Source organism: Dendropsophus ebraccatus, chromosome 4, assembly GCF_027789765.1.
Source record: "Dendropsophus ebraccatus isolate aDenEbr1 chromosome 4, aDenEbr1.pat, whole genome shotgun sequence".
NCBI classification, from domain to species: domain Eukaryota; kingdom Metazoa; phylum Chordata; class Amphibia; order Anura; family Hylidae; genus Dendropsophus; species Dendropsophus ebraccatus.
In genome coordinates this window covers 139,217,136-139,243,451 of record NC_091457.1, presented here as the reverse complement: position 1 = coordinate 139,243,451, position 26,316 = coordinate 139,217,136, and the positions used below count along the sequence as shown (strand labels likewise).

General features: G+C 43.5%; 1 protein-coding gene across 1 annotated transcript in view; it reads right to left on the bottom strand.

Moving 5' to 3' along the window:
- The window catches only part of IPPK (inositol-pentakisphosphate 2-kinase), a 48,456-nt gene that overhangs the window by 15,318 nt on the left and 6,822 nt on the right, over positions 1 to 26,316 (bottom strand). Inside the window, exons 2-4 of the mRNA XM_069967181.1 lie at positions 9,211 to 9,258; positions 5,685 to 5,780; positions 2,738 to 2,804 (exon numbers count right to left, since the gene is read on the bottom strand). Of these exons, the coding sequence (XP_069823282.1) occupies positions 2,738 to 2,804; positions 5,685 to 5,780; positions 9,211 to 9,258 (211 nt within the window). The remainder of the gene's footprint in view (positions 1 to 2,737; positions 2,805 to 5,684; positions 5,781 to 9,210; positions 9,259 to 26,316) is intronic.

Sequence of the window (26,316 nt, the reverse complement as noted above, 5' to 3'; positions counted from 1 at the left end):
TGCTCTCTGCTGCCACCTCTGTCCATGTCAGGAACTGCCCAGAGCAGGAGAAAATCCTCATAGAAAACCTCTCCTGCTCTCCAGACTGGAAAGAATGCACCACTTACTGCAGGACATACAGCAGGTGATCTCAAGCAGGAAGACTTAAAGTGTCACTGTTTAATTTTTATTTTTTTCCCCCCAGAAATCAATAGTACAAGCGATTTTAAGAAACTTTGTAATTGGGTTTATTAGCCGAAAAATGCATTTTTATCATGAGAAGAAGTCTGAAGCTCTCCCCCCTGTCTTCATTGTTCTCTATGAAGAGGGGAGGGGTGGAGGAAGATGAGGCACCAAAACAGGCCAACAAAGAGTTAATTTACAGCTAGATCACCAGGCTTTCTCCTCTGAGGTCAGCACTGACCTCTCTGACCTCTGTATGCTGGCTTTTACACAGTTCCTGCTGTTTAATCCTTTGTTCTCTGCTGCCGACTAATCTCCCTCCTCCCCTCTCCATAGGTTAGAAAGGGCACGACTGATGTAAAAGTCGAGATTTCCTGATAATGAGCAGTGAATGAGAGAGGGGGGGGGGGTGCCTGGGGAAAGTCTTTTTGAATGCAGATAATGGCATATTTGCCTAATAAACCCAAATCACAATCGCCTGTACGATTTCTGCAAAAAAAGAAATACGACAGTGACACTTTAAGATTTCTTAATAGAAGTAAATTACAAATCTCTGGCACCAGTTGATTTAAAAGAAAACATTTTATTGCTGAACTACCCCTTTAAAAGGGGTGTTTCAAAATGTGCAGAGCTAAGGATATACAAGTATGGGAATATGGGAGTTTGGGAATAATGGTTATATACCAAATCCTTCACATGCTCCAAGCTGATAATATTTCATATTACAGGACATCCACCCATTCCAAGGGCATTGGCAGATCACCAGGCAGGAAGGCTGCCCACCCTCTGTTCTATAGGGATGGGTGGTGCTGGAACTGATGGAATGAAGTGGTGTCTCGGAAGGGAACATATATAATGGGAGGTAAACAACCTCTCCCATCATATGCCCGTACATATCAGTGCTAGGGGAGTATATAGTAACACAGGTTATTAGATTAGTGCACGTGTTTATTTAGCCTCATAGAGAATGAATGGAGTGCTGGCTGGGCTTGTACAGTGCAATCCATTCGAGAGTCTTTTTGTTCCGCCAATCTTGGGATCGGTGAGGCTGGCGGTGGCCAGATCCTGACCAATCAGCTTGTATTCCCCTATCCGGTGCATAGGCGATAGCCTTTAGAGTTGAGAATAGCCCATTAAAGGGGTAGTGCGACGCTAAAAAATTATTCACAGAATAACACACATTACAAAGTTATACAACTCAGCAGAGGGGGGACGGCGGCAGCGATTCGGCCGTCCGTCCGAAGATGACGTTTGGTACAAGATAGCGGATGGGCTCGACACGGATCAGGTAATGTATAACGCACCACACTTCCGGGTACACGGGCGGGGGGGGTGGGACACGGGGAAGGGGGCGATTCACACACATAACATAAATTACAAAGTTGTATAACTTTGTAATGTGTGTTATTCTGTGAATAATTTTTTAGCGCCGCACTACCCCTTTAAGGAGAGCTGTATTCTGCTTATGGGAGATGGGATCCTCAGTTACAGTGGATGTGATTCAGACTATATGGATTTTACCCTACAAGGATTTGTCCAGATCATTTTTACAATTTTAAACCAATAAAGGAGAGCCATCAGTCAGAATGTGTTTTCTTGCATCGGCAGCTGTATGTGCCTGGTGACAGCTCAGGGGAGATAATGGCTGGCACGTGCAATGTCTGCTACATGCAATATGTTCTTCTATAGCAAGTGATGACTGCAGTGATGAGGCTGCATAACAAAGGGGCCGTCTGTCTTATCTCATCCACACATACAATGGCTCCCAACCACTTCCCACACTGCGGTGACAGCCATTGTCTTATCTAAGCTATGACTCCAATTTGCACATGCTGCCACTTGACGATGATGTCCCTTAAAGTGTCCCTGTCATTTTAGAAAGACAAAAAAAACAACAACTTTTGACATGTCACAGAGACACACCCACATTTTGATGAGATCTATAGACTTGCTATATATTCTCTTTATAGGGGAGACAAATAAGCCAGGGAGAGAATCGCTCCTGGGACACTTTAAGGGAGATACTCTGTGATTAAAAATTACATTACTGTGTTAGATGGAGCAAAGCAGAATTTTTCAGATAGGATTAGGCTAAACTGCTCCTGTGTAGGATATTGCTGTCACATGGTGCCCCCTGGTGTTCTCTAAATTCCCTCTCAGAACGTCCACCTAATGCATCCAGGTTTGGTGGTCACACATGCTCAGTAGCTCAGAATCTTAACGTGTGCGATACCAAATCTATGGGGGTACACTGCCAGCCAGCAGGGTCCAGAGGTCACTACCAGATATAGTCTGCGCATATATCGCTACCCGAGTATCTGAAAATGTGATCCTTAAAAACTGTAGACAAAATCCTGTGCATTCACCTGAATGTGGGTCTTACTATACAGGTGTATAAATATGTAACAATACCTTCATATTGTGGGTGTGGGCGACTATAAATATAAATTGTTTGGATAAATAGCATTATGATGATGAAGATGCCGTGTAAAAAAAGAACCTGCCACCATTGAGGGAAGTGTCTACATGAAGGAAACAATGGATGATGCTCCCATCCCTGCGGTCAGTCACTTACCTGGCCTTTCAGACTGCACCTTCACACAAAGGCTTTTCAGGAAATCCAAGGGTAACTTCACCACGTCCTGTAAAATAGATCAGATTGATGGTTAATGTCTCATATTACTGCATCCAACTTCTCCATCCACGGGGAATCAAACGCAGAGCGCTCGGGCTTGGAGAACATTGCCGGACCCAAACAGTTTGGCACGTTCTCTCAACACTAAATGGCAAGCACAGAGGGCGAGAGAATCCACTCATAATCTGCATTACTGGCTGAAGGGACTGGGTCACCGGCATTTTGTTTTCTTTAACAAACTCCTGACATATTCCCTTTAAGCCAATGCCCTTCCTATAGAAACATAAGCAGAGGTTTCACTCTAGTGAAGAGATACTGAACTTCTTACCGTCTTACAGATGGGTTCAGGCCATTAATATCCATAGTCAAACATTAAAAGGGTTTCCCCACATCCCAGCCATCGGTTTGCAGCTACTAAAAAGATAGCAAAGAAGCCCAAAACAGCCCTACTGTCTTACACAATTAGCACAATTGCCATTAATGGTGGGTGTGCAAACAGCATAGACTAGACCTAGACTGTTTATGTAACTCCAGGAGTTCAGTCAGCAGCATTTCAGGGTTACGCCATTTAAGCAGTAATGTCACATGCTTCTGTCTCTGCTAGGAGTCCATGTGAGCCAGACTCGACTCAGACTAACACATGGAGCGATTTTTAACGATTAACGACTAACTAAACAATCGCAAACGAGATTGTTTATTGTTAAACTGAAATCGTTCACCATATTACACAGAACGATGGTCGTTAGTTACGATCGTTATTGCGATCATTTATTCCTTCTGATCCCAGCAAAACAATGGGCAATGTGCTAACGATTAGTGAAAAAATGCGGAACTTAAGCGAACGAATGTGGAATTACAGCGAACGATTAACGATAATTTTAGGTTCAGATCTAAATCAACGATCAACGACATACTGTACGAACGATTTTTCGATCGTTGCCTGCAATTACACAGAACGAATAAATTCGAATAACGATTTTTTGTACGATAATCGTCCCATGGAATAGGGCCCTTCCATTATATGGGTCTGACCGGATCACACAACACAGAGTTGGAAGAAAACATTCTGGGCGTCTCCTGGTTTGTTCTCGTGTTTGGTCGGGATCTGAACACTCAGACCCAGATTGATCAAGATTTTTTTTTTATATATCTCTATGACACATCTAAAGTCATTAGGGGGTTTGTTGTGACAGCGCCCAGTGAAGCTATTCCCAACATAGACCAATAAGAGATCAAAAGCAAACCTAGAACACAATCCCATCAGCTGCGCAATTCAGGTAGGATAATAAAGGAACAATGTAAACATTAACAAAGGTGCCCTCTGCCCTCTGTTGTCTCCATTGTAAGATCAAATCAGTATAACAAATGTATAGGGATGAAAGGATATACTCCAGGCCTGCAACACAAACCTGCTTAACCATTTAGCATCACAATCCAGTTTCTGTATCATTTTCTGGGGTCTATTCAGATTATTATTAAAAAAAAAAAAAATAGTCTGGATGATCAGTGTGTGATGGTGGAGTCCCATCTCTGGACTCTGAGAAGAGAGGTGGTCACTCCATTAAAAGTTTATGGGACTCCTGAAGAGAAGCCAAGTAAAGCACTTGGATATCTCCACCAGTTCCACAAGGCTGAATGAGCAGGAAGGCACACTGCTTGACTGCTGCCTTAGGGCCTATAACACAGGGCAATTATCGTGCGAAAAATGGTTAAATAGTTCGAATTTAAACGATAATCGTTCTGTGTAATTGCAGGCAAAGATCAAAAAATCGTTTGTGTGTCGTTGATCGTGGATTTAGATCTGGACCTAAAATCATTGTTAGTCGTTCGCTGTAATTCAACATTCATTCGCTCAAGTTCCGCATTTGTTTACTAATCGTTCAGTGTAATTGCATATTGTTCATTGTTCTGCTGGGATGAGAAGGAATAAACGATCTTAGTAACGATCGTAGTTACAATTGTATTTAACGACTATCGTTCTGTGTAATACGGTGAACAATTTCAGGTTTCAATCTCGTTTGCGATCGTTTATCATTAGTCGTTAATCGCTTAAAAAAAAAAAAAAAATCGCTCTGTGTAATAGGACCCTTACTTAAAAAGGAGATGAAGGACCCCACTCTTGTAGTTCAGAGGTGGCACCCCTGAGATTAGACACATAGCACTTACCCTGTATTCCTGGGACAGCCTAGTTACAGCCTTAGGCTATGTTCACACTACATAAAGCAACGTAGTTCGTACGGACCCGTGGAAAATGAACAGGTCATTTTTTTGCGGTCGGTAATGTTACAACTACGGCCGTGAGTTTCAATGCGGCCGCACACTTAAAATTTACTTCAGCCAAACTTGATTTTAATGTAAAAAAATTACTGAGTGGTTTATTCGGCTAGTCGCAGTGTTTCAATTAAATGACATGTTTCAGCCCGATTAAAAACATGCTAGGAGGCAATATTAAACAAAGGCCGTAGTTTCACGACTAGCCCGTACGTTCGTAATTCTACGGCCGTTGTTTTGGCCTCAAAATAACGGCCGTTGAAAATAACGGCCATTATTTTATGTAGTGTGAACATAGCCTTAGGCCTTATTTATGAGTTCTGTGCGCGATCCGTATATATGTACGGTGTGCAATGGAGTTCGGAGTTCCCAGTATCATGTATCATTATGATGCCAGGAGCTCTGAATCAGTTTACATCTTTGCGATACTGTACTGACACAGCCGTGAGGCTGTGTCAGTACAGTACTGCAGAGATTTAAACTGATCCAGAGCTCCTGGCATCATAATGTTTACTGACGATACATGAAGCCAGGTGGTCAGTAAACACCTCCCATTGTGAATTGATCAGTATAGTTCTTACTACTTGTCATTACAGCCCAGGATAGGTTTACTTACCCCATGGTGAACGTAGTTTTCACCTAAAAACTGCTTCATTATGTGTTTGCCAAAATCTAGAATATTGTGCAAATGTTGGTAAACTTCTTCCGCCATCTGAAATCATAGAAGAAGAAAAAAGTATTAGAATAATGGTTATATACCAAATCCTTCTCATGCTCCAAGCTGATAATATTCCATATTACAGGACATCCACCCATTCCAGGAGCATTGGCAGATCACCAGGCAGGAAGGTTCTGTTCTATAGGGATGGGTGGTGCTGGAACTGATGGAATGAAGTGGCGTCCTGGTACAGAACATATATAATGAGAGGTAAACAAGTACCAACAACCTCTCCCATCATATGTCCGTACACATCAGTGCTAGGGGAGTATATAGTAACACAGGTTATTAGAATATTAGTGCACGTGTTTGTGTCTTACTGTGTATAAATGACAAGACGTACAGGATTAAGGAGTACCAGTCATGAAAAATAAGACACCTTAAAAAAGTTACTGATCCCACTGGGTGTCCCTGCTGTGCCCCCCCCCCCCCCCCCCCCGCCCCGCTGTGAGCAGGAGATACAGGAGGGGAGAGGCCGCAGCACCCATGCCATCCCCACACCGGCAGTATCTCAGTTATCACTAACTCGTTCAATGGAAGTCTATAAAACTACCTAGGCCAGGGATGGAGAACCCTCGGCCCTCCAGCTGTTGCAAAACACCAATTCCCATCATGCCTGGACAGCCAAAGCGAAGCATGATGGGAATTGTAGTTTTGCAACAGCTGGAGGGCCAAAGGTTCCCCATCCCTGGCCTAGACAGACAGAGCAGGTGGCCAGGGAGTGGATCATGCTGCTGCCACGTCCTCTCTGCGGCATTATCTCCCAATCCCAGTGGGTCTCTCGAAGTGAGATCCGGTGGGATCAATAGCTTGTGACCACATGTCAAAGGTTATTTTTCGTGCCAGAGACGGTTCATAGGAGTTGCAGAAATAATTTTAGTTTAGTTATACTAATAAAATAAAAAGATAAGCTCATGTCCTCCCCGCTAGCTTTGTTTGAGTCTCGACATGATGTGCCCGGGGCAACCTGCAGACGAGGCCTGGTCTCAGAGATATGTAGAGAAAACTCAGCACTCACCAAGTAGCTTTGTTCATTTATTTAGTCTAGTATGTATCAATATTACAGCAAGTCTGTGTTTTGGCCAGACGTGGCCTTCAGCAGCCAAGCATGTCTGGCCAAAATGTGTACTTGCTGTAATATTGAACTGAATAAATGAACAAAGCTACTTGGTGAGTGCCGGGTTTTTTCTACATATTGCTGGATCTTCCCACCTTGAGCACCACCAAACCATGGAGTGCCGTCCTTCCTCTTCCACTGGCCCCAGAGGTAGTCTGTACAGGACCACAGATGCCAGTTATTGGCTGCAGTGTGTTATTGCTGCAGGGATGTGGGGAGGACAGAAACAGTGGTGATGGAAGCTGCATGAACAGGTGACTATATCATCATTATACCCCAATAAAAGGCTACAATGTTTAAAGTTTTGGACAAAAATATTTGTTAGAGACCGCAGACAGGGCAGGGCTCCGGCTGTGCAGAGGCGAGAGGAAGGCAATACTGATCTTTGGGGATGGGCACATAGAAAAACAGATTTCTCTACTGGTTTTAAAGGGGTAATTCACAAAAGAAATCTTTCAAATCAACTGGTGCCTGAAGGTGCCAAAAGTTTGTAATTTACTTCTAAAAATAAGAAAATCTTCAGTCTTCCTGTACTTATCAGCTGCTCCATGTCTTGCAAGACGTGGTGTTTTCTTTTCAGTCTGACACTGTGCTCTCTGCTGCCACCTGTGTCCACGACAGGAACTGTCCAGAGCTGTAGCAAATCCCCATAAAAAACCTCTCCTGCTCTCCAGACTGGAAAGAATATGTCTGCAGTGCATACAGCAGCTGATAAGTAATGGGAGGCTGCAGGCTTTTTAATAGACTTAAATTACAAATCTCTGGCACCAGTTGATTTAAAAACTTTCTATGTTTTCTGCTCATTTAACCTCTTCGGGCTCTGAGAATATGGCACAAATTATTTGTTTTAGAAAAAGGATACAGGCATGTGACTACTAGTGGTGGAAATAGCCTTTTATGACTGCATTCCAGTGCTTTATCTTTACATCATGAAAAACATCTCCACACTTTTCTCTCAACCTTTACTATAAGGTTTCAGTGCTGCAGGCGTTGTTGTGTTTCTATCACTCTACAAGTTGTTTGTTGGAATCTGCCAACAAGAGAGGAAGCAGGTCCCGGACCTAATGCAAATACAGGGCTGCGGCCTCCTCCTCCACCTGTGAGCAGCACTCCAGGGAGAAGCAAACACAGTATTATAGGACAGGCTGCAAAACACTGGTGTGAAAGGAGCTGTAAGAGCGCCAACTCTCTGCAACGGACAGGTACTACAACCACCTGCTGACACGATTCAGGGGTTTGATGAGAATCAATGACAGGTCACATCACATCAGAATCCAGCTGAAGTTGGGGGAAGTTGTATTCAATATAACATTATATATATATTATACATACACACACACACATATATATATATATATAATATATATATATATATATATATATATATATATATATATATATATATATATTATATATATTATATATACATACACACACACACACACACACACGCGCGCTTATTTAGCGATATTTATATGGAACTTGTGATCTACAGTAAGAGAAGGACTGAAATGGGAAGAGGAAGGAAAATGCTTCTACAGTTCTCAGTTTTACATTAGCCGGAGGCGGAGGATAAGTTGACCCATTTACTAAAACAGTAAGCAGTGTTTATGTGCAAAGTGATAAGCCTGGGGTACTTTTTTTTTTTTTTGCAGAAATCATATGTTTGGACATAGAAAAATAGCCTACACTATTCTTCACTGCAACGTTTGTTGTTATATCTTGTGATATTTCAACCAAAATAATTACATCGTTTTAATAAAGTTATAACCAATTAAAAAAAAAAAAGTTAAATTTTTTGTAAAAGGAGTATAGACGTTGGCTGGTGGCAGTAAGAGCTTACTTAGGGCTCTCTGCTGCCACCAATGTCTGTGTTGGGAACTGCATGGCTTCTCTGATGCCCTGGTTCCCTCTCATCCACTGCACAGCGCATTCAGTGCTAGTGACACAAAGCCTCCCTCTGCATCACTTGCACAGGGAGCAGGGAACCAGGGCATGAGTGACCCTGCAGTTCCCAACACATACATTGGTGGCAGCAGAGAGCCCTGCATCACCTCTTACAGCTGTCAGCCAAGGTTTCCGAGCACTACAGAAATCTTTGACTTTACCACACTACACAATCTTACAGGAGTCTGAAGGCAAATAAAATAGTTGACATTTACACTATAAATTTCTCAGAGATTCATAAAAGGGTAAACTATAGTCTCAGCTATGGGAAGATTGTAAGAGCTGCAGTTGCACAATTCCCCAATTGAGGCCAAAAGCCGACTCTCAGGATTACAGGTCTGAGCAGAAAGATTTTCTTACCAGATTTCTGTTTGGAAGAAACTTGAGGAACCTCAGGACCACACATCTCTGAAAGAAAAGAAGAAGACCGCATTACAAGAGGAAACAAAGACAGGCGTGTATTCATTCCTGCTGTCTGTATAGCACTCACATGCTCTGCAGCGCTGTACACTGTACTCGGGTGCCTGTTCTCAAGTTCAAGGGGGGTTCCCAGCAGTCAGACCCCTCCAATCATACTCCAAAGGACAGGGGGGCAGTGTTAAAAGATGGAATACCCCTTTAATATTCATTCTGACTAAGGCCATGTTCACACAACGTATGCTTTGCATAAATTTATACAAAACATACGCTGTATTGGAATAAATGGAATGCCGGCCGCAGCGTATACACATAGTATATGCTCCGGCCAGGATTCCATCCGGCCGCATAAAAAACGGACGTTTTCTTTCCTGCGGCCGTTATTCATTGAATAGTGGCCGCACAAGTCATGTCAGTTCTCACAATGGAGCGTGCGGCTCCGGCCACAAGCTCCACTGTGTGCAGCGGTGAATTGGGATGCGGGTGCACATTCTCCAGAAATGAAGATCGCCAGAAGAGTATGATCTTCAGTAACACCGGCCGTTCTGTAACCCGGCCGGGTCACAGAACAGCCGTTGGTATACCGTGTGTGTGAACACGGCCTAACACTGTCAGATGGAAGCCCATGTGTTTGTTGGGGTACACATCAGGTTATAGTACCGCAGATCGTTGCTCTGCATATTAAAGTTCAATGGGATCCTGGCTCGTACATGTGAAGACAATGCCTACTTTGACGGGAATTTGGATTTATACAAATAAGGAATTGAAAATATCTCTGGCAGAACTACTTGTGGCCACAACATCCACACAGAGCATAGACACAGAGCAAGTTCCTCTGATAGCGAGCCCTGGGTTCCCTGTAATAACCAGTGCTGTAAAGCGATAAGAGTGTCCATTTCTGCTGACTACAACTCTGTACACATGAATGGAGAACGTCTATGTGTTTACAGGCCAATAAAACCTATGTGTGCTATAGTATAAGCCCCCTCCGCTCCCATAAAACACTCCTATCAGGACTGCACATTGCACTGAAGTCTATGCGTGATCAAAGGCCTGATAAGTCAGGAGGTGAGGAGGCCTTAAAGGCGTAGTCGAGAATTAGAAAAAAAACACTGCTGCTTTCTGCCAGAAACAGCGCCACGCCTCTGTGTAGTTTTTGTCCGGTATTGCAGCTATTATCCACTGAAGTGAATGGGGCTAGGCTCCAATACTACTCGCAGTGTGAGGCACCATTGTAGGTAGACAGACTTGTTTTCTAACCATTGATGATAAATACCAGCTCTTCACTTACTGTAACTTTGTCCCACAGGCCTGGGGGCACCAGATGACTAATACAGCTAATCTATCCTGAGAGACAGCATGCGAGTACATAATGGCTGGCCTGGGGAGCATAGCACTTGACACACAGCTTATTTTTAGGTCAGAGATCATCATAGTGATAAATTTTACTGCAATCCAAAAGATATGATCAGACAGGGATCGGGAATTTTCTTGCTCCTCAGCTGATTGCTGTACATGGGCTGATAATCGGCCTGTGTAAAAGGCCCTTCACCTTGGCTACGGCTCGCTGTCAGGGATTGGTGGTGCATTTCTCTGATACACTGCGTGAACACGTTCCTTACCGTACGTGAAAGCGCATATCAGTTTATATTACAAATAATTTGTTCTGCTGCTATACGGACTGTGTAAATTATTTCCATTTATAAGAGGCTCAGTAATAACCTATGGAGACGTATGACACCTGACTAAAGAGTCCACATACAGCAACAAGGGTAAACTACAGAGAACCGGCTCCAGTAGAGCTGAAATAAGGAAGATTAGGCAGGAATGTAATGCTTGTATAGCACACAGGGGCTGGTATAGGGCAATAGCCTCTGCCTATCACCACATGGTACAGCTGGTAATCAGTAACATGAGGGGGTGGGGGGACATTCCGCATAGCATCATCATCATCATCATCATCAGGGAATGTATTACACAAAACATGGAGCCTATCAAACAGTACTACACCCCATGGTCAAGAGTCAAAAATACACTTGTTCTACAAGTAAAATGAGGCTCAATGTGTTGCTTTTTAGATTGTTTCTATGCACATTTTTATTTTATGCAGCATTTTTAGGAGCTTTATTTTAGGCGTGTTTCATGCTTTTTTTTTTTTTTTTTTTTGCAGAACTACAAAAACTACACAAAAAGCACTAAAAACTTACTGGACACTTGCTCCAAACAAGCTCTGTAGACTTATTTCCTTACTTTTACATCTGGTATAATTACAGTAACACCTCGGTTCCCAAACACCTGGTATTTAAACAAAATATCTCCCTGAAGTTTTGTTCAGTATCCAAAGAAAATCAGGGTAGAGAACGGTCAGCTTGGACTATTCTTCAGCTCACAGTTATTGAGGAGTTCAGGAACACCAAGGTTACAGGAGCAGGGATTCCAGTCTAGCTGCTTCAGCCTGCCCCTTCTCTCTGGACACTGAAGCACAGGTCCTGGCGGCCTGGCAATGGGTTTCGGCAGCTGGGGCAGGCTGGAGAAGCCGTTCCTCACGGTGGGCGGCTGTGGGGACGGCAGCCGGAGCAATGGCGATGGGTCTTGAGGGGTTCACAGCTACTTACTGATAGTCTTTACACACTATGGGCTGGGTGCTCTGTCCCTAACCCATAGAGTGAAAACACTAGATTACCCCCTTTAAATTAAAGAGTACCTGTCATCAAAAATAACTTTTGACATGTCATTAGGCAGGTCCCTACTGCAGAGACCCACTGTGATCAGAAGATATAGCTGGTGCCAAGAGTTATATTTGATAATAGGGACTCTCTATAGGGCGTAATGCAGGATTCGGGGGGAGCTGCTTTTTGCCCCCAAAAACAGCACCACTCATGTCCTCAGGTTGTGCATGGTATTACAACTCCATTTGTGTCAATGGAACTTCGCTGCAATAAAGCACACAAACTGAGGACAGGAAGAGCGTCGTTTTTAGAAGAAAGTAGATTTGTGTTTTTATCTTTTTTAACCCCTTTAAGGCAACACAATAGTCTTTATATGTGGTCCTATAGAATCTACCATTCTCCAACCCAGCTGCCTGAGGTCACTGGACACCACAGGGTTGTAGGAGACTAAAGTCTGGGCACCATCTGACCTTGGCGGTTTTGCCAGCTGGTCCACCTTCGGCTTTGATGGTTTATGTGATCTGATACCAAATTAGGTTAAGAAACCAGATACAAAAAAAAAAAAGATTGAAAAAAAAAAATTAAATAGTAAAACAAACTAGCTAAAAGTCCAAATGATCAGTGACTGTATGTCATGGATGGTGCTCAGCTCCAACACAAGATGCCAAGGAAAACACCATGTTCTAATATATTTATAAAAGCTTGTTATCAGAACATTCACAAACCGTACTCCTTGTCCAAAAGATATCATGCTGTAAGTCTTATGAGCGGAGTCCTGCAGGGATAATCCACAATAACCTTATTCACGTCACAAAAGCAAATAGAGCGGCGGCAGGGCTGCGACTTCAAAGCCTCTCATGAGGTCAACACAAGACCCCATTACACACCCGGGGGGGAGCATGTATCCCTAACCACGCAGTATTTAGTATATGTCAGAAATGTCTATGCAAGTAACCACTCCTGACCGGATTCAGTAACCTTCCCCATGACATAACAATTCTGGATCATCTTTTCCTATAGCTGTGTGATGTTCCTCTCCTCCGTTATTCTGACTAGTAATCTATAACTGAAGAGCCAACTGGGTGTTACCAGCTGGGGGCGTGGCCTTACACATCCTAGCACTGTGAGCTCTGATTGGATAGTGTCAGTCAGTGCGGGGACCCGCCCCAAGTTGGTAACACCCAGTTGGCTATTACTAATGAGAATAACAGAAGAAAGGCACAACACAGAGCTATAAGAAAACATATTCTAGAACTGCTTTTTCACGGGAAATAAATACATCTAATATAAACAGGCAGGTCACAGATCCACTCAGTCTTTTGAACACTAAAAAGGAACAGTATAAATATAGCAGGTTTTCAAGAAGTTAGACTAAATGCAATATAAACAACTTAATACACAATGTTTGAACTATCAGCTCCTATGACACATTAAATTAGCATAATAGCACAGTACTATTGTAATATTACTATTATGCTTATTTAATGGGCCACATGAACCGATAGTTCAAACACTGGGTATTAAGATGTTTATATTGATTTAGCCTAACTTCTTGAGGACCTGCAATGTCTATAGTGGATATTTTTTTCCATTCTATCTTGTACTCAATGACACAAAAAGTAAAAAAAAAAAAAATGTATAACTAATTTATAAAAAATAAATAAATCATGAAATAAATACACTGAATTTTGCACGATTTGGATGTGCTGCGACTTCTTGATTATATTGAAGAGGAGACATTTATCCACTCTCCGTTGCTGGCACTACTGCACCAGGTCTTAGAGTGCACTCCAGACTGAAGTATATATAATATATATATATGTATAATAAAAATTTATATACAGTGGTGCCTTGGATTAAGAGCATAATTCGTTCCGGGACCGCGCTTGTAATCCAAATCCACTCTTAAACCAAAGCAAATTTTCCCATAAGAAGTCATAGAAATGCAGACAATTGGTTCCACATCCCAAAAATTATTTTTTACTATTCTGAACAACATGTAAGACTAATGAAACAAACATTCAGAAACAGCAGAATATGTAATATTATAAGTTACTGTACAGTAATGGAGAGGATGGGAAACACAAGGACTGACAGAGACTGCAGGGAGTATGAAGGAATGAGCGGGAGAGATGTGGGCACATACATGCAGCACTCTGTCCGGGGAAAGAGGGGTTACAGCTATGGAGATTACCTCCACTGTCCTGTCCCCTGATGCAAGCCCCAGCCTGAAGTGGATATGCTATGATTTGGAAGGTGAGGGAGACTTCCTGGGTCAGAGTACAGAGCTGTAGACCCCGCTATGCAGACCCTCAGTGATCAGTGATTTCTTATAGGAAAATTTGCTTTGGTGTAAGAGTGGATTTGGATTACAAGCACGGTCCCTGAACTAATTATGCTTGTAATCCAAGGCACCATTGTATATTAATTTTACTGTTAAAAGAAACATGTTACTTGTCCATGTTACTTGTCCAAATTGCACGTTTTCCTATAACCTGTGACTTGTAGTCACATTGTTTCCACCATCTATATAACCGGTTTAAAACTCAGACCCTCCAGCTGTTACAAAACTACAATTCCAATCATGTATGGACAGCCAAAGCTTCCCCAGGCATGATGGGAATTGTAGTTTTGCAACAGCTGGAGGGCCTGAGTGCAACACCCCTGATCTATATGGTTAGTGTAGTTACTGCTCCCATTACACTGAGCCAAGAATCTCCTATCCCACAATGTCTCCTACGTAGGATCCCACACCTAGGCCATAGGGCAGCAAACAAAAACAAAAACTGGTGTGAACAAGAGGCTAAAGAGATTTTATAAAGGAAAATGTGATTGTAGTTTTAACAAGAAGTCCTCCCTCCCTGCCATGACCTACCCAGCAGTGACGTCACGGGGGATGAGGCAAGCTGTCTGCCATAAAGACTCTGTCCTACTATGGGAACAGGATATATTAAAGTCCCATTGCATAAGAAGGTTACTGCATATCACTATGCCCCATATTACTACAAAGCCAGGAGATACCATTACACCTATCTTATTTCCCTTATGACTCTCTGTGGACATGGCGGAGATAGGGAGAGGTCTGGCAGCAGATTACCCCTCTTCCTCATCAAACATATACATATACTCAGGCTAGTATGCAGGTCTATGGTGGTGTTAGGCGATATAGCCGCCAGCCTGCTTTATAGTTGCATCACTTCCAGTTTTAGGACTGGAAGGCAAAGTGTTAACCCAGCGGCAGAGAGATTTATCAGATTGATAATTCCCTAATGTGTTTGTATTACATCAGACACCGGTCACAAAACTACCAGATCAGCTCCTGGAATGCACCTGGCCGGGCAATGACTCCGGGCACAGCTACCTATTAGCAGCCCCAGGAATTTGACCTCTTGCAGCACAATTGGTCATAGTAGAGTCAGGGTCGGTCACTGACTAATGCCATGTTTAGTCAGCTCTCTTCCGTCATGGGATTTCACTGCACCTGAACTATTAGTCACTGTAGACTGGTGCAGTAAGATTTAGTTCTAAAAAGGTTACATCTACCATTAAAAGGGACATGTGACCTGGTATTTCCGGTTCACAATAGGGAACAGCCATCTATAGAGATATTTCTGAGAGATCACACCATATGTTCATGTAGACATGACTTTTGTGCCTTTATTACATTAAAGGGGTACTCTGGTGATTGTTTTTTTTTTTTTTCAAATTAACTAGTGTCGGATAGCTATATAGATTTCTAAATTAATTACTTTTATTTAAAAGTCTCAAGTTGTCCAATACTTATCAGTTGCTGTATGTCCTGCAGGAAGTGGTGTATTCTTCCCAGTCTGGCACAGTGCTCTCTGCTGCCACCTCTGTCCGTGTCAGGAACTGTTCAAGGCAGGAAAGGTTTTCTATGGGGATTTGCCACTGCTCTGGACAGAAGAGAGCATCATATCAGGCTGGAAATACACCACTTCCTGCAGGGTATAAAGCAGCTGATAAGTACTACAAAACTTATGGGGTATTCCACTCAAACATATGTTGCTGCCCATGGTGAGACTAACAATTCCTTCCATACTTATCATCAATTCAGTCTCATTCCCCCAGTTATGAGCTGCTGTTTTCTGCTAAAGACACATAAAATGCCTGTGAGCTTTTCTCTCCCCTCCCTTTCAAGACGGCTGACGTAAACAAGTCCCTGGCAGGCTTTATCTGCAACTTTGTAGCTTCTTTGTAATGCTGTGAGGGTTAATTTGATGTCAAACGTCAAACTGACCGTGATGAATGCTCCCAGCATTACAAAGTTGCAGATAGGGACTTGTTTACATCATCCATCGCAGAAGGGAGGAGGGGGAGACTGAGAGAAAAGTTCACACACAGTTTTCTGCATCTTCAGCAGAAAGAAGCAGCTCAGAACTGGGGGAAGGAGACTGAATAGATAATGAGCATGAAAGGGCAGCAACATATGAAAAGTTATGTTTGAGTGGATTACCCCTTTAAGATTTTTGGATAAAAGTAATCTACAAATTTATATAAACTTTCTGCTTCCAGTTGATTTGACAAAAATTAATTTCCTCTTTGAAAAGAGTTTTCCCATTAATATGACAAACGTGTAGGCTAAAAAAAATTCTTTACAATGAGTTTTTAGTAAAGGTTTTGCACTCAAGATGTGCGGATCTCTGCTTAAAGTAATTTCCCCCATCTTTATTTTGCAGCATACAGTTATATAGCTTGCATGTACAGTATTACAATACACTGCAAGCTGTTGTTCTTGCACATTGATGTGTTTGGTGTGTTTTCTATGCACGGTATATCAGTCATGTATCACAGCTTATGTGTGTCAGCTGCCGCTCTATAAACAAAGCTGCCAATGTAGTTCCATGTGAGAGATACAAGGCAGTCTCCATGTGACACAATCTAACAGGATGTCATAGTATTAGGCAATAGGGCCGGCGGAGACTGTGGGAACCCAGCTTATCTCCTGTTATGTGATCACGGTGCTGGCAGTTGTCTTCTCAGTACAAGCGCTCTTTATTAACATTACTAAATCTATAAAAATCCGGGAAAAAAAATTAGATTTCTACTACCTCCCCTTAGATCTGAATATGCCTGGTGCACAATTGCTATAGGTTTGGAGCAAACATGCAACATTTTTTAGATGTCTGGACAGCGTTGTTGTGTTGTTGTAAGTGACTGAATAGCCATGACACATTTTAGGTCTCTATCCAAGTGTTCGTGCAGGGCTTTATTTGGGATGCCCAGCGGCAGCCGTACTCAGCAAAATATGTGAAAGCTGCTGTGTAAGTAGAAAACAAGGCCCAGGAAAACAGGAGCCATTCGGTCATAGTCTACAAATTGGAAATATCTCACTGGTGGCCTCACTGCATTACCAGCCTAAGAAGGGGTGTTTTAGGGAATTTATAGTGCTACTGTCACTTTAAAAAAAATTGGATGTCACAAAGACAAGTCAAAAGTTTGATCCCATGGCGTAAAACTGTTCAGACCTGATCATTAGAGCCAGGAGAAGCCCATGGCTAAGTGCTTCACCCCTCGGCTTGTTACTGTATCCGACCCCTGGCAGGAGATGGGTTCCATAAATATACTATAGAATATCCTGCAGTAAGTAAGCTGGGGGGTGAAGCGATCAGCGGGGGTCTCAACAGGCCACATTTTTTACTGTTAATTTACGGTGCTTTAACATTTACAGCCTATCCTTAGGATGCAACACAGGTATTGAATTTGTGGTGGTCCTAGTCTCAGCACCCCCAGCTAGGAGGTCTGCTGATTAGAGAGACCACAGCACTCTAGTGAGTTCTACGTCTCTGTGATTTTTTACGTGGAAAAGAAGCTCAAGTGAATAGGACTCCGATGTAATACCAGGTACAACCACCGCCAAATGTATGGCACTGTACCTGGAAAACCAGGGCAATGCAGCTCTTATAAGAGCTTTGAGACCCCTACATTCAGCTGATTGGTGGGTCGCCAGGAGTCAGAACTATCACATTCTGCATTTTTCTGCAGGTCGGACTGCCGTACATCTGGAAACTACTATGTGTTCCCCTTTAAGAATTTTCTAATATAATATTTTTCATAGGATTAACTAGGGCTGGGCGATATTGGCCTAAATCAATATCGCGGTTTATCGCATATGTAGCTGCGGTAACGATAATTGGACGATAAATATGACACGCCCCTTTTTACAAGCCACACCCATTTGGCCATGCCAAACTAGGGATATTTTGTTTCAATAAAGTTAAAAAAAAGTACAGTAACTCAATGAACAGCAACCCAAGCTAGGTACACATTACAAGACGTGTATATACAGGTATACAGAATACAGCTATGTACAAACCACAGGACGTGTATATACAGGTATACAGCTATGTGCACACTACAGGACGTGTATATACAGGTATACAGCATACAGCTATGGACACACTAGAGGACGTGTATATACAGGTATACGGCTATGTACACACTACAGGATGTGTATATACAGGTTTACAGCGATGGACACACTACAGGATGTGTATATGCAGGTATATAGCTATGTACTATAGGGACCCAGAGTACAGGGACATACAGTATATATAATGGGTATACAGTATGTTATGTATAGGTGACAGTACAAAGGCTCAGTTATGGAGACACTGAGTGGCACATTATAGGGGGGCTGTAGATGGCACTGTGCTGACACGCTGTGAAGATATCTATCTTTCTATTCTTATCAATTCTGTCTGTCTGTGTCCAAAAGGTAGCAGCACTCCAATTGAATGAAAAAACGTGTAGATTTATTCACAATCCATGTGAAAAACAGGTGACGTTTCTGTGGTCAGAAACGTCACCTGTTTTTCACATGGATTGTGAATAAATCTATTGCTGACTGTTCCCTGGTGCTAATGAGAACTTTACTGGCCGCCCTGATAGCTGCGTGCATAGTGATCAGACTACGGTGGAGATTTTAGGAAGATTGAATGACGGTTAATGATTTTTTATTTAGTGATTGATTTTTAGTGACTCAGGGGCCCCGGCACAGCGCCAACCAACCCATCCGTCCCAGCGTCCCCGAGCGCCCCGCATCACCTGCCTGTCACGACACACGGCCCCTGCTTGTCTCAGACAGTTTCAGCGGGCCGGCACAGCGACAACCAACCCGGCACGGCACAGCGGAGCCGCCACCCGCCCGTCCCAGCGTCCCCCAACCTGCCCGGCATGTTAGAGCGGCACAGTAGTAACTGCTCATGCTCTGACACGCCGGGCAGGTTGGGGGGCGCTGGGACGGACGGGTGGCGGCTCCCCTGTGCCGGGCCTCTGTAACTGGCTAAGACGAGCAGGGGCGGTGTGCCGGGCGGGTGATGCGGAGCGCTCTGACACGCCGGGGGGGTTGTGCTGTGCCGTGTTGGGTCGGTGGGCGCTGGGGCGGACTGAGACTACCGGGCCGCTCTGACACGCCGGGCGGGGGTTGGGGGTGGCAGGGGCGCTTAGACACAGTGCCAGTCTCCTATGCGCTGTCTGTGCTTCCCTGCACACACAGCACATATGACATGCGGTCCGCTCATCTCTAATGACATCCTCCAACCTGTGCAGCTCACGGCTCAGACGGCGAAATAGTGAAAATACCGCACATACCGTCCTGGCAAAGTTGAGGTCGGTTAACCGACGCCAGAGACGGTATCGGTATTTTCACGGTATACCGCCCAGCCCCAGGATTAACTCATCTAGAAGCCAATTAGATTTTATAAGTCGCTCAGCTATACAGTCTTCTGTAGTTAAAAAAAAAAAAAAAAAAAAAACACAACTTTCCAGACACACAGGTTACCTGGCTCTGAGCTGCGTCAAGTCGGGAGTTAAAAGGATTAATTCCCATAGGAAACTTTATATGCACACGGAGTATTATAGCTAAAGTGCCCCCCTGTAAGCAGCGCTCATTATATATAGGCATACCTCTATTAACAAGACTCCGGAGAACAAATATAAAGTAATCAGATTAAACATAAACCCTTCAAGTAAAATCCTCACGTACTAATCCCGAGCGGTTCAACTATCAAATTGCATGTTATTGGGGAATATAGGCCAATATAGAGCAAGTGGAAAATTGTCAGAGTAGAAGGGACACTGGGAACCAGAATGACAAGGTTTTTATCAATCTACTGGGCGGTAAAACTGCAGCGTTACCATCATTTTGTCAAACGGGGCAGTTTTACACAGCAGACTATTGCAGCAAGATTGGCGTTGGTTTGCGGCACCTTTACCGGGATCATTCACGTGACTACCGAAGATTTTAATGGCCGCACAAAAGATGCGATCAGCCAACATAGGACAGATTTCTCATTTGTCGGCTGATCGCTGGCTTCTTTTACATAGGCCAAAATGAAGGTTCCCGTCTGCCGATAATCGGCCAGTGTAAATAGAGCCAAAGGGGTGGGGGGGGAGATTCATTAAGACCGGCGTACTTGTGTACTTATATTAGGCCCCGCCCCCTTTCCCAAGGAAGGCGCACACCTCTTAATGAATCCGGCCGGGGACCCGAACCTACGTCCATCGTACTAATTCTACACCTGCTTCCAGCAGGTGTAGATTTGGATCATGATTTACGACCTTGAGCAGGCCTCCTCCCCACCTTGTCACGCCCTCCAACCCACCCATCGGGCGAGCAGGGCATACGAGAGGCATATGCCAGGGAGAAGTGGAGAATCTGCACCTTCTCCCTGGCGTACTGTTCATAAATGTCTTTACACACAGGTCAACTAGTGGGTAAATGGGTATTCCTCGGAATTCAAGGAATGGACAGAGGTGGCAGCAGAGAGCACTGTGTCACACTGGAAAGAATACACCACTTCCTGCAGAGCATACAGCAGCTGGTAAGTACTGGGAGAGGCAAGATTTTTAAATAGAATTAATTTACAAAACCTGTGTAACTTTCTAACACCAGTTGATTTTAAAAGTTCTCTCTACAGAGTACCACTTAATTTCTTTGCAAAAGGAAATGAGCTGCAGTAACCCAGCCCAACCACTACACAGTGTACGGAGCTGTTGGTTTCTGACTCCATTCACTGTGTAGTCAGGTGCCACGGCTCTGCCAAAAAAAGCAGATTGGGAGGGATGATGGACCCTGAATAAAGACCATCAAAGTCCCAGACATCCACTTTAGGAACATCCGGGTTACACTATTATTGCATCCACAGGGCAGCAGGCAACCACACCCTGTCGATTTGGGGAAAACCGGCTGCAGACCTCATGGGTAACCAGGTAGTCTCCGAATGGCAAATGTAAGAAAAGGAGATATAAAGAATATGGGGGAGATTTATCAAACATGGTGTAATATGAAACTGGCCCAGTTGCCCCTAGCAACCAATCAGATTCCACCTTTTCATTTCTCACAGACTCTTTGGAAAATGAAAGGTGGAATCTGATTGGTTGCTAGGGGCAACTGAGCCAGTTTCACTTTACACCATGTTTGATAAATCTCCCCCTTTAAGTAGATCTTGTTCCTGAAAGATCAGCCGCTGCCAGGGGGCCCTATGTAAATCCTGAAGGCCCCGCTCCCAGAACAGGCCCCTCAAACCATTAGATTGTTGATGAGTCTCGATGAGATCAGCCACTGACGTAGATGGAGGATAAATATAACCCTGCATGTGACCTTGTGAGGACGAGGGATTCAATCATCATGCAAATTGCTTCTTAATATAACTCCGCTTCACGGTTGATGGTAACCATCAATAAACCTACTTAGAAGACGGCGGCACGAATATTACCAAGCTGCACGATACAACCATGAGCGCCAACAAGGACTGGGCTCAGGCTTTCTCTACTACTACTGAGGGACCACAACAAACAAGACTGCGTACAACATCACAGCAACAAGTCTCCATATATCCCAGGGCTAAAACACACAGACACATAAAGAGAAGGACCACACTTGCTTTCATGCTAAAATTTATGTATACTCACCTTGGGATGAATACTTGTGGTTATTATAGGGATAACCTACATAAGTCTGCATAGCTTACAGGAATCACCCTATAAGAGTCTATAGAGGACTGCTCAAAATCGCCTGTATTCCATAAGGTTTCTAAAGCTTTACTTAATTTCCTCTTAAAAACTCAGAACCGACAGGTTTCAGATACTTCTTACTCATGGCTGTAGCTGATGTCTTAGATAGTTTACTTGGAATCCACATGCTCCTACAGGAGTTGTTTGGATGTTATATGAATCCATAAGCCAATGCTGCAACATTTTTTATGAAATGCATAATGCCATGAATAAAAGCGGACAAAAGGAGCGAAAGACGTTGGTTGTGACTTTTTCAAGATGTGAAACAGTGATTTTTAAAATTGTATTAATGGACCTGGAGAATTTAATATTTTTTATGTGTTGTTAAAACGGTCACCTGAACAAGGTAAACACTCCGATCCCTACCTAAATGCCTCCATATAATCACTATGATCCCTACCTAAATGTCCCGATATAAGCACTCCGATCCCTACCTAAATGCCTCCATATAATCACTCCGATCCCTACCTAAATGCCTCCATATAATCACTCCGATCCCTACCTAAATGCCTCCATATAATCACTATGATCCCTACCTAAATGTCCCGATATAAGCACTCCGATCCCTACCTAAATGCCTCCATATAATCACTCCGATCCCTACCTAAATGCCTCCATATAATCACTCCGATCCCTACCTAAATGCCTCCATATAATCACTCCAATCCCTACCTAAATGCCTCCATATGCATTTGGAAAGTCAGCAAACTTGCTGATTTTGGCAGGACTGGATGAAAGATTATGTAGGGGACAGAAAGACCTAGTGGGCTTTAACTTCCCAATCACTTTGTTCTTGGAGAGACAAGCTACTGCCAAATATCTGGCAGCATATTACCGTGTAACTCCACAGAGGACACATGAATGTTCAGCTGAGCCTAAACCTTTCCTTGCAGTAAACCTTGTATAGGTTTGGCTCCCTGGTGGGCTTGAACCAGGATGCAAAGCAAGAGTGCTAACCGCAGACCCTCTTACATCTTCACTTACATGGTGGATGGCGTCTTACATTATAAGGACCTTTGTGTGACTTGCCTCACAAAGCATCATGTTGGCCGAGGCTAAAAGCACAGCTCCACCGCATCGCCTCCATGTAAGCGCATCCATTAGCTTTTAGCCGAGACATTAGTCACACACATTAAACACTTTGTTGCTTTAAGCCTTTCCCATTTATGATGATCAGTAGTTTTCCTCGTTTCTAGAAAGCTTCAATGATGCAACATATGTTGGATGGCTTTCATACTGAGAACAGTCATCACATGTCTCATACAGCATATTTCCTAGTATAATGTTTCTGCATCTCAAAAGGAAGAGGAAATAAAAAGTTTGATGCAATTTTCTTTTCGCTGAAGTGACAATGACCATTGATGATCAAACTGCGGACTTTACGTGATCTCTGTCATATCGAAAGGTGTCTAAGAAACTGTAATATATCTTATCAGATAAAACAAGTTTCATTCATTCAGTCTGAAAAAAAAAATCAATTGCACCTTGTGTTTATATGATAAACTAGCAGTTCACTGGCAGATCAGATTAAATGCTGCCAATACAAGTCTATAGAGAGGACAGGGCTGAGAAGGGAGATAAGAGGGGGATTGTCCTCCAGGAAGAGAGAGACAACTGTAAGCATTACATTTTGTCCAAAGGCTTAACAGTGTAGACTGTTCATTACTGCTCTATAATGTCCTCTTTGCTGCTTCTAGAGTATATACTGACACAAACAACAGCAGGACCCCCCTCTGTGTGTAGAGCGCTCGTGAAGACTAAGCAGGTAGAATCCATGTCTACCCAGCTCAGAACAGCTGGCTGTGAAATACAGAGATAACATTGTAGTAACGTTCTCTTACTCAACACAATACACAATTCCTTTTACACCACCGACTGTTGTCCGAAGACACGTACAGTACATACTGCAAAGTCGTTCTGCGTTGTTAACACGACTGGGTGGGAACCCGGAAACTCCAATGACCAAATGCAGAGACCGTCCCTGGCTGTATGGGAAGATCCGACCTGTGGTTCAAAACACTGTCTCTGTCCCTGCATCAATTATCAACGCACAATTCTGCCATGATGGGAGTTGTAGTTGTGTAACAGCTAGGCAGCCACAGGCTGGTGCACACAGCCCACCTAAACTAGTTATTTGCAGTTTAATATGACTACAAGTGGAAAGCTCACCTGGGGCAACGTGGTGTGGGTGGGGGTAAACCCTCCAGCAATGAAGGGGTTAAATAGGGTCTGTTTCCTGTAAAGTTCCACGAGTAGAAGAATCAGGTACTCTGCCATCACACAGTGTCCTGTATGTTCTCCACAAGCCACAGGCAGATGCGCGGCTAAAATTAACCTGAACATTTATTTTGATCCTGTAACTTCACACCTTGAGTAAATGACGCATCTCATGTCCTGACGCCATAGCGAGAATAGCGGGCGAGATTTCACGTTCCCAGATTTTCCCATAAGGAACACAAAACTACCATACAACTCATCAGGAGAGACTATAAAGGCCACTGTGGACATTAGGGGGAAAAAATAAAAAAAATAAAAATAAATCAGACCATTCTGTCAGGGCCAGCTGACTAATGTGTAGGATCCCCCCTGAAAAATTACATCGTGAAAGAGAAATATCAGGCATGCTGGAATTCAAGTGCCCGATCCTTGGAAAAACTGGCATTTGGCCAACAGCTATCCGAAGTGCATGGTCACCTGTATGTCAGGGGTGTTTAACCTGCAGCCTTCCAACTGCTGCAAAAGTGCAATTCTCATCATGTCTGGAGAGCCAAAGCATGATGGGAATTGTAGTATTGCAATAGCTGAAAGGCCACAGGTTTGACGTCTGTGCTGTATGTGTAATAGAAAATAGAATCATCATTCATTATGATGCCGGGAGCTTTGAAATTTGTTTAAATTTTCGCACTACTGTACTGACACAGTAGGGGAGATTTATCAAACATGGTGTCAAGTGACCCTGGCTCAGTTGCCCCTAGAAACCAATCAGATTCCACCTTTCATTCCTCACAGACTCTGAGCCAGTTTCACTTTACACCATGTTTGATAAATCTCCCCCAGTGTGTCAGTACAGTAGCACAAAGATTTGAACAATTTCGGAGCTCCTGGCATCATACCGTAAGGTGATGCTGGGAGCTCCAAGGTCCATTCCGTAGCATATCGCCCGTGTATACAGAATATGCACAGAATGTTTGAATCTAAGTCAAACTAAGGAAGACTGTAGTAATGGCAGATACTACGTCAGCAGGTAAAGAGCTGGATGCTGAGTTAATGACAATGGTGATGAGGGTTATAATTAATCTAATAATAATAATGTTATATAATAATAATTCTATATAATAATAATAATAATAATGCTAAATAATAAATCTAGGTGATCACTAGATGGTTCCGGCAGCCCATAGAGGATTGCGGCAGTCTGCTGCCACTGCTCTTATTCCGCAGAGTGACGGCAGCAGATCGTTGCTATCCTCGTCGTCTGTCTTTCAACATGTTGAAAGACAAACGACAGCAACGATCAGCCGACATCGTTCATGTTGGCTGATCGTTGTCATTGTAGTTTGGCATAAGCTGGAGGGCCGAATGTTCCCCATGCCTGGACTAGCAGGGCCACAATGACACTGGTGTCCCCAGTATGGCACTATTACACACTGCGGCAGATAGACAAGCCACTATTCTATATGCGTGATCAGGATTTAAGGAAGTGTGGAGATTATTCAGGGACAGCACTTCCGTGGGTCGGTGGTGCTCGAGGTAGGAACCAGGTAAATAGTATAGAAGACCCGGCACTCACCAGATTCTTTTTGCTGTTTATTAAGGTGCAGGTAACACCAGGTACATACAGGTAAGGACGCGTTTCGTCCAAACATGGCCTTCATCAGCTTAATGGTAGTACCACAGAGAAAGAATAACAGCAGAAAGAATCTGGCGAGTGCCGAATCTTCTACAGAAAGGACACCCAGTTGGCCATAGCATCTACTCTGGAGGACTACGGTCGGCCATGTTTTATTTCTTTATATGAATGATTTCGCCACCATGGTCCCATTACTTAAATCATGGGTCTCCAAACTGCGGCCCTCCAGCTGTTGTAAAACTACATTTCCCATCATGCCTGGACAGCTAATGCTTTGGATTTGGCTGTCCAGGCATTATGGGAAATGTAGTTTAGCAACAGCTGGAGGGCCGCAGTTTGGGGACCCATGACTTAAATAGCCAATGTAGATTGGTCGGTTTCCTTGAACGTGTTATATTCTCATAGTTCTCTCTAAATAGACGGGTCACGCTGCGGAAATCTACAGCTTCACCGTTGTGTCACCACCTCTACAACACTCACACTACAATCATCATC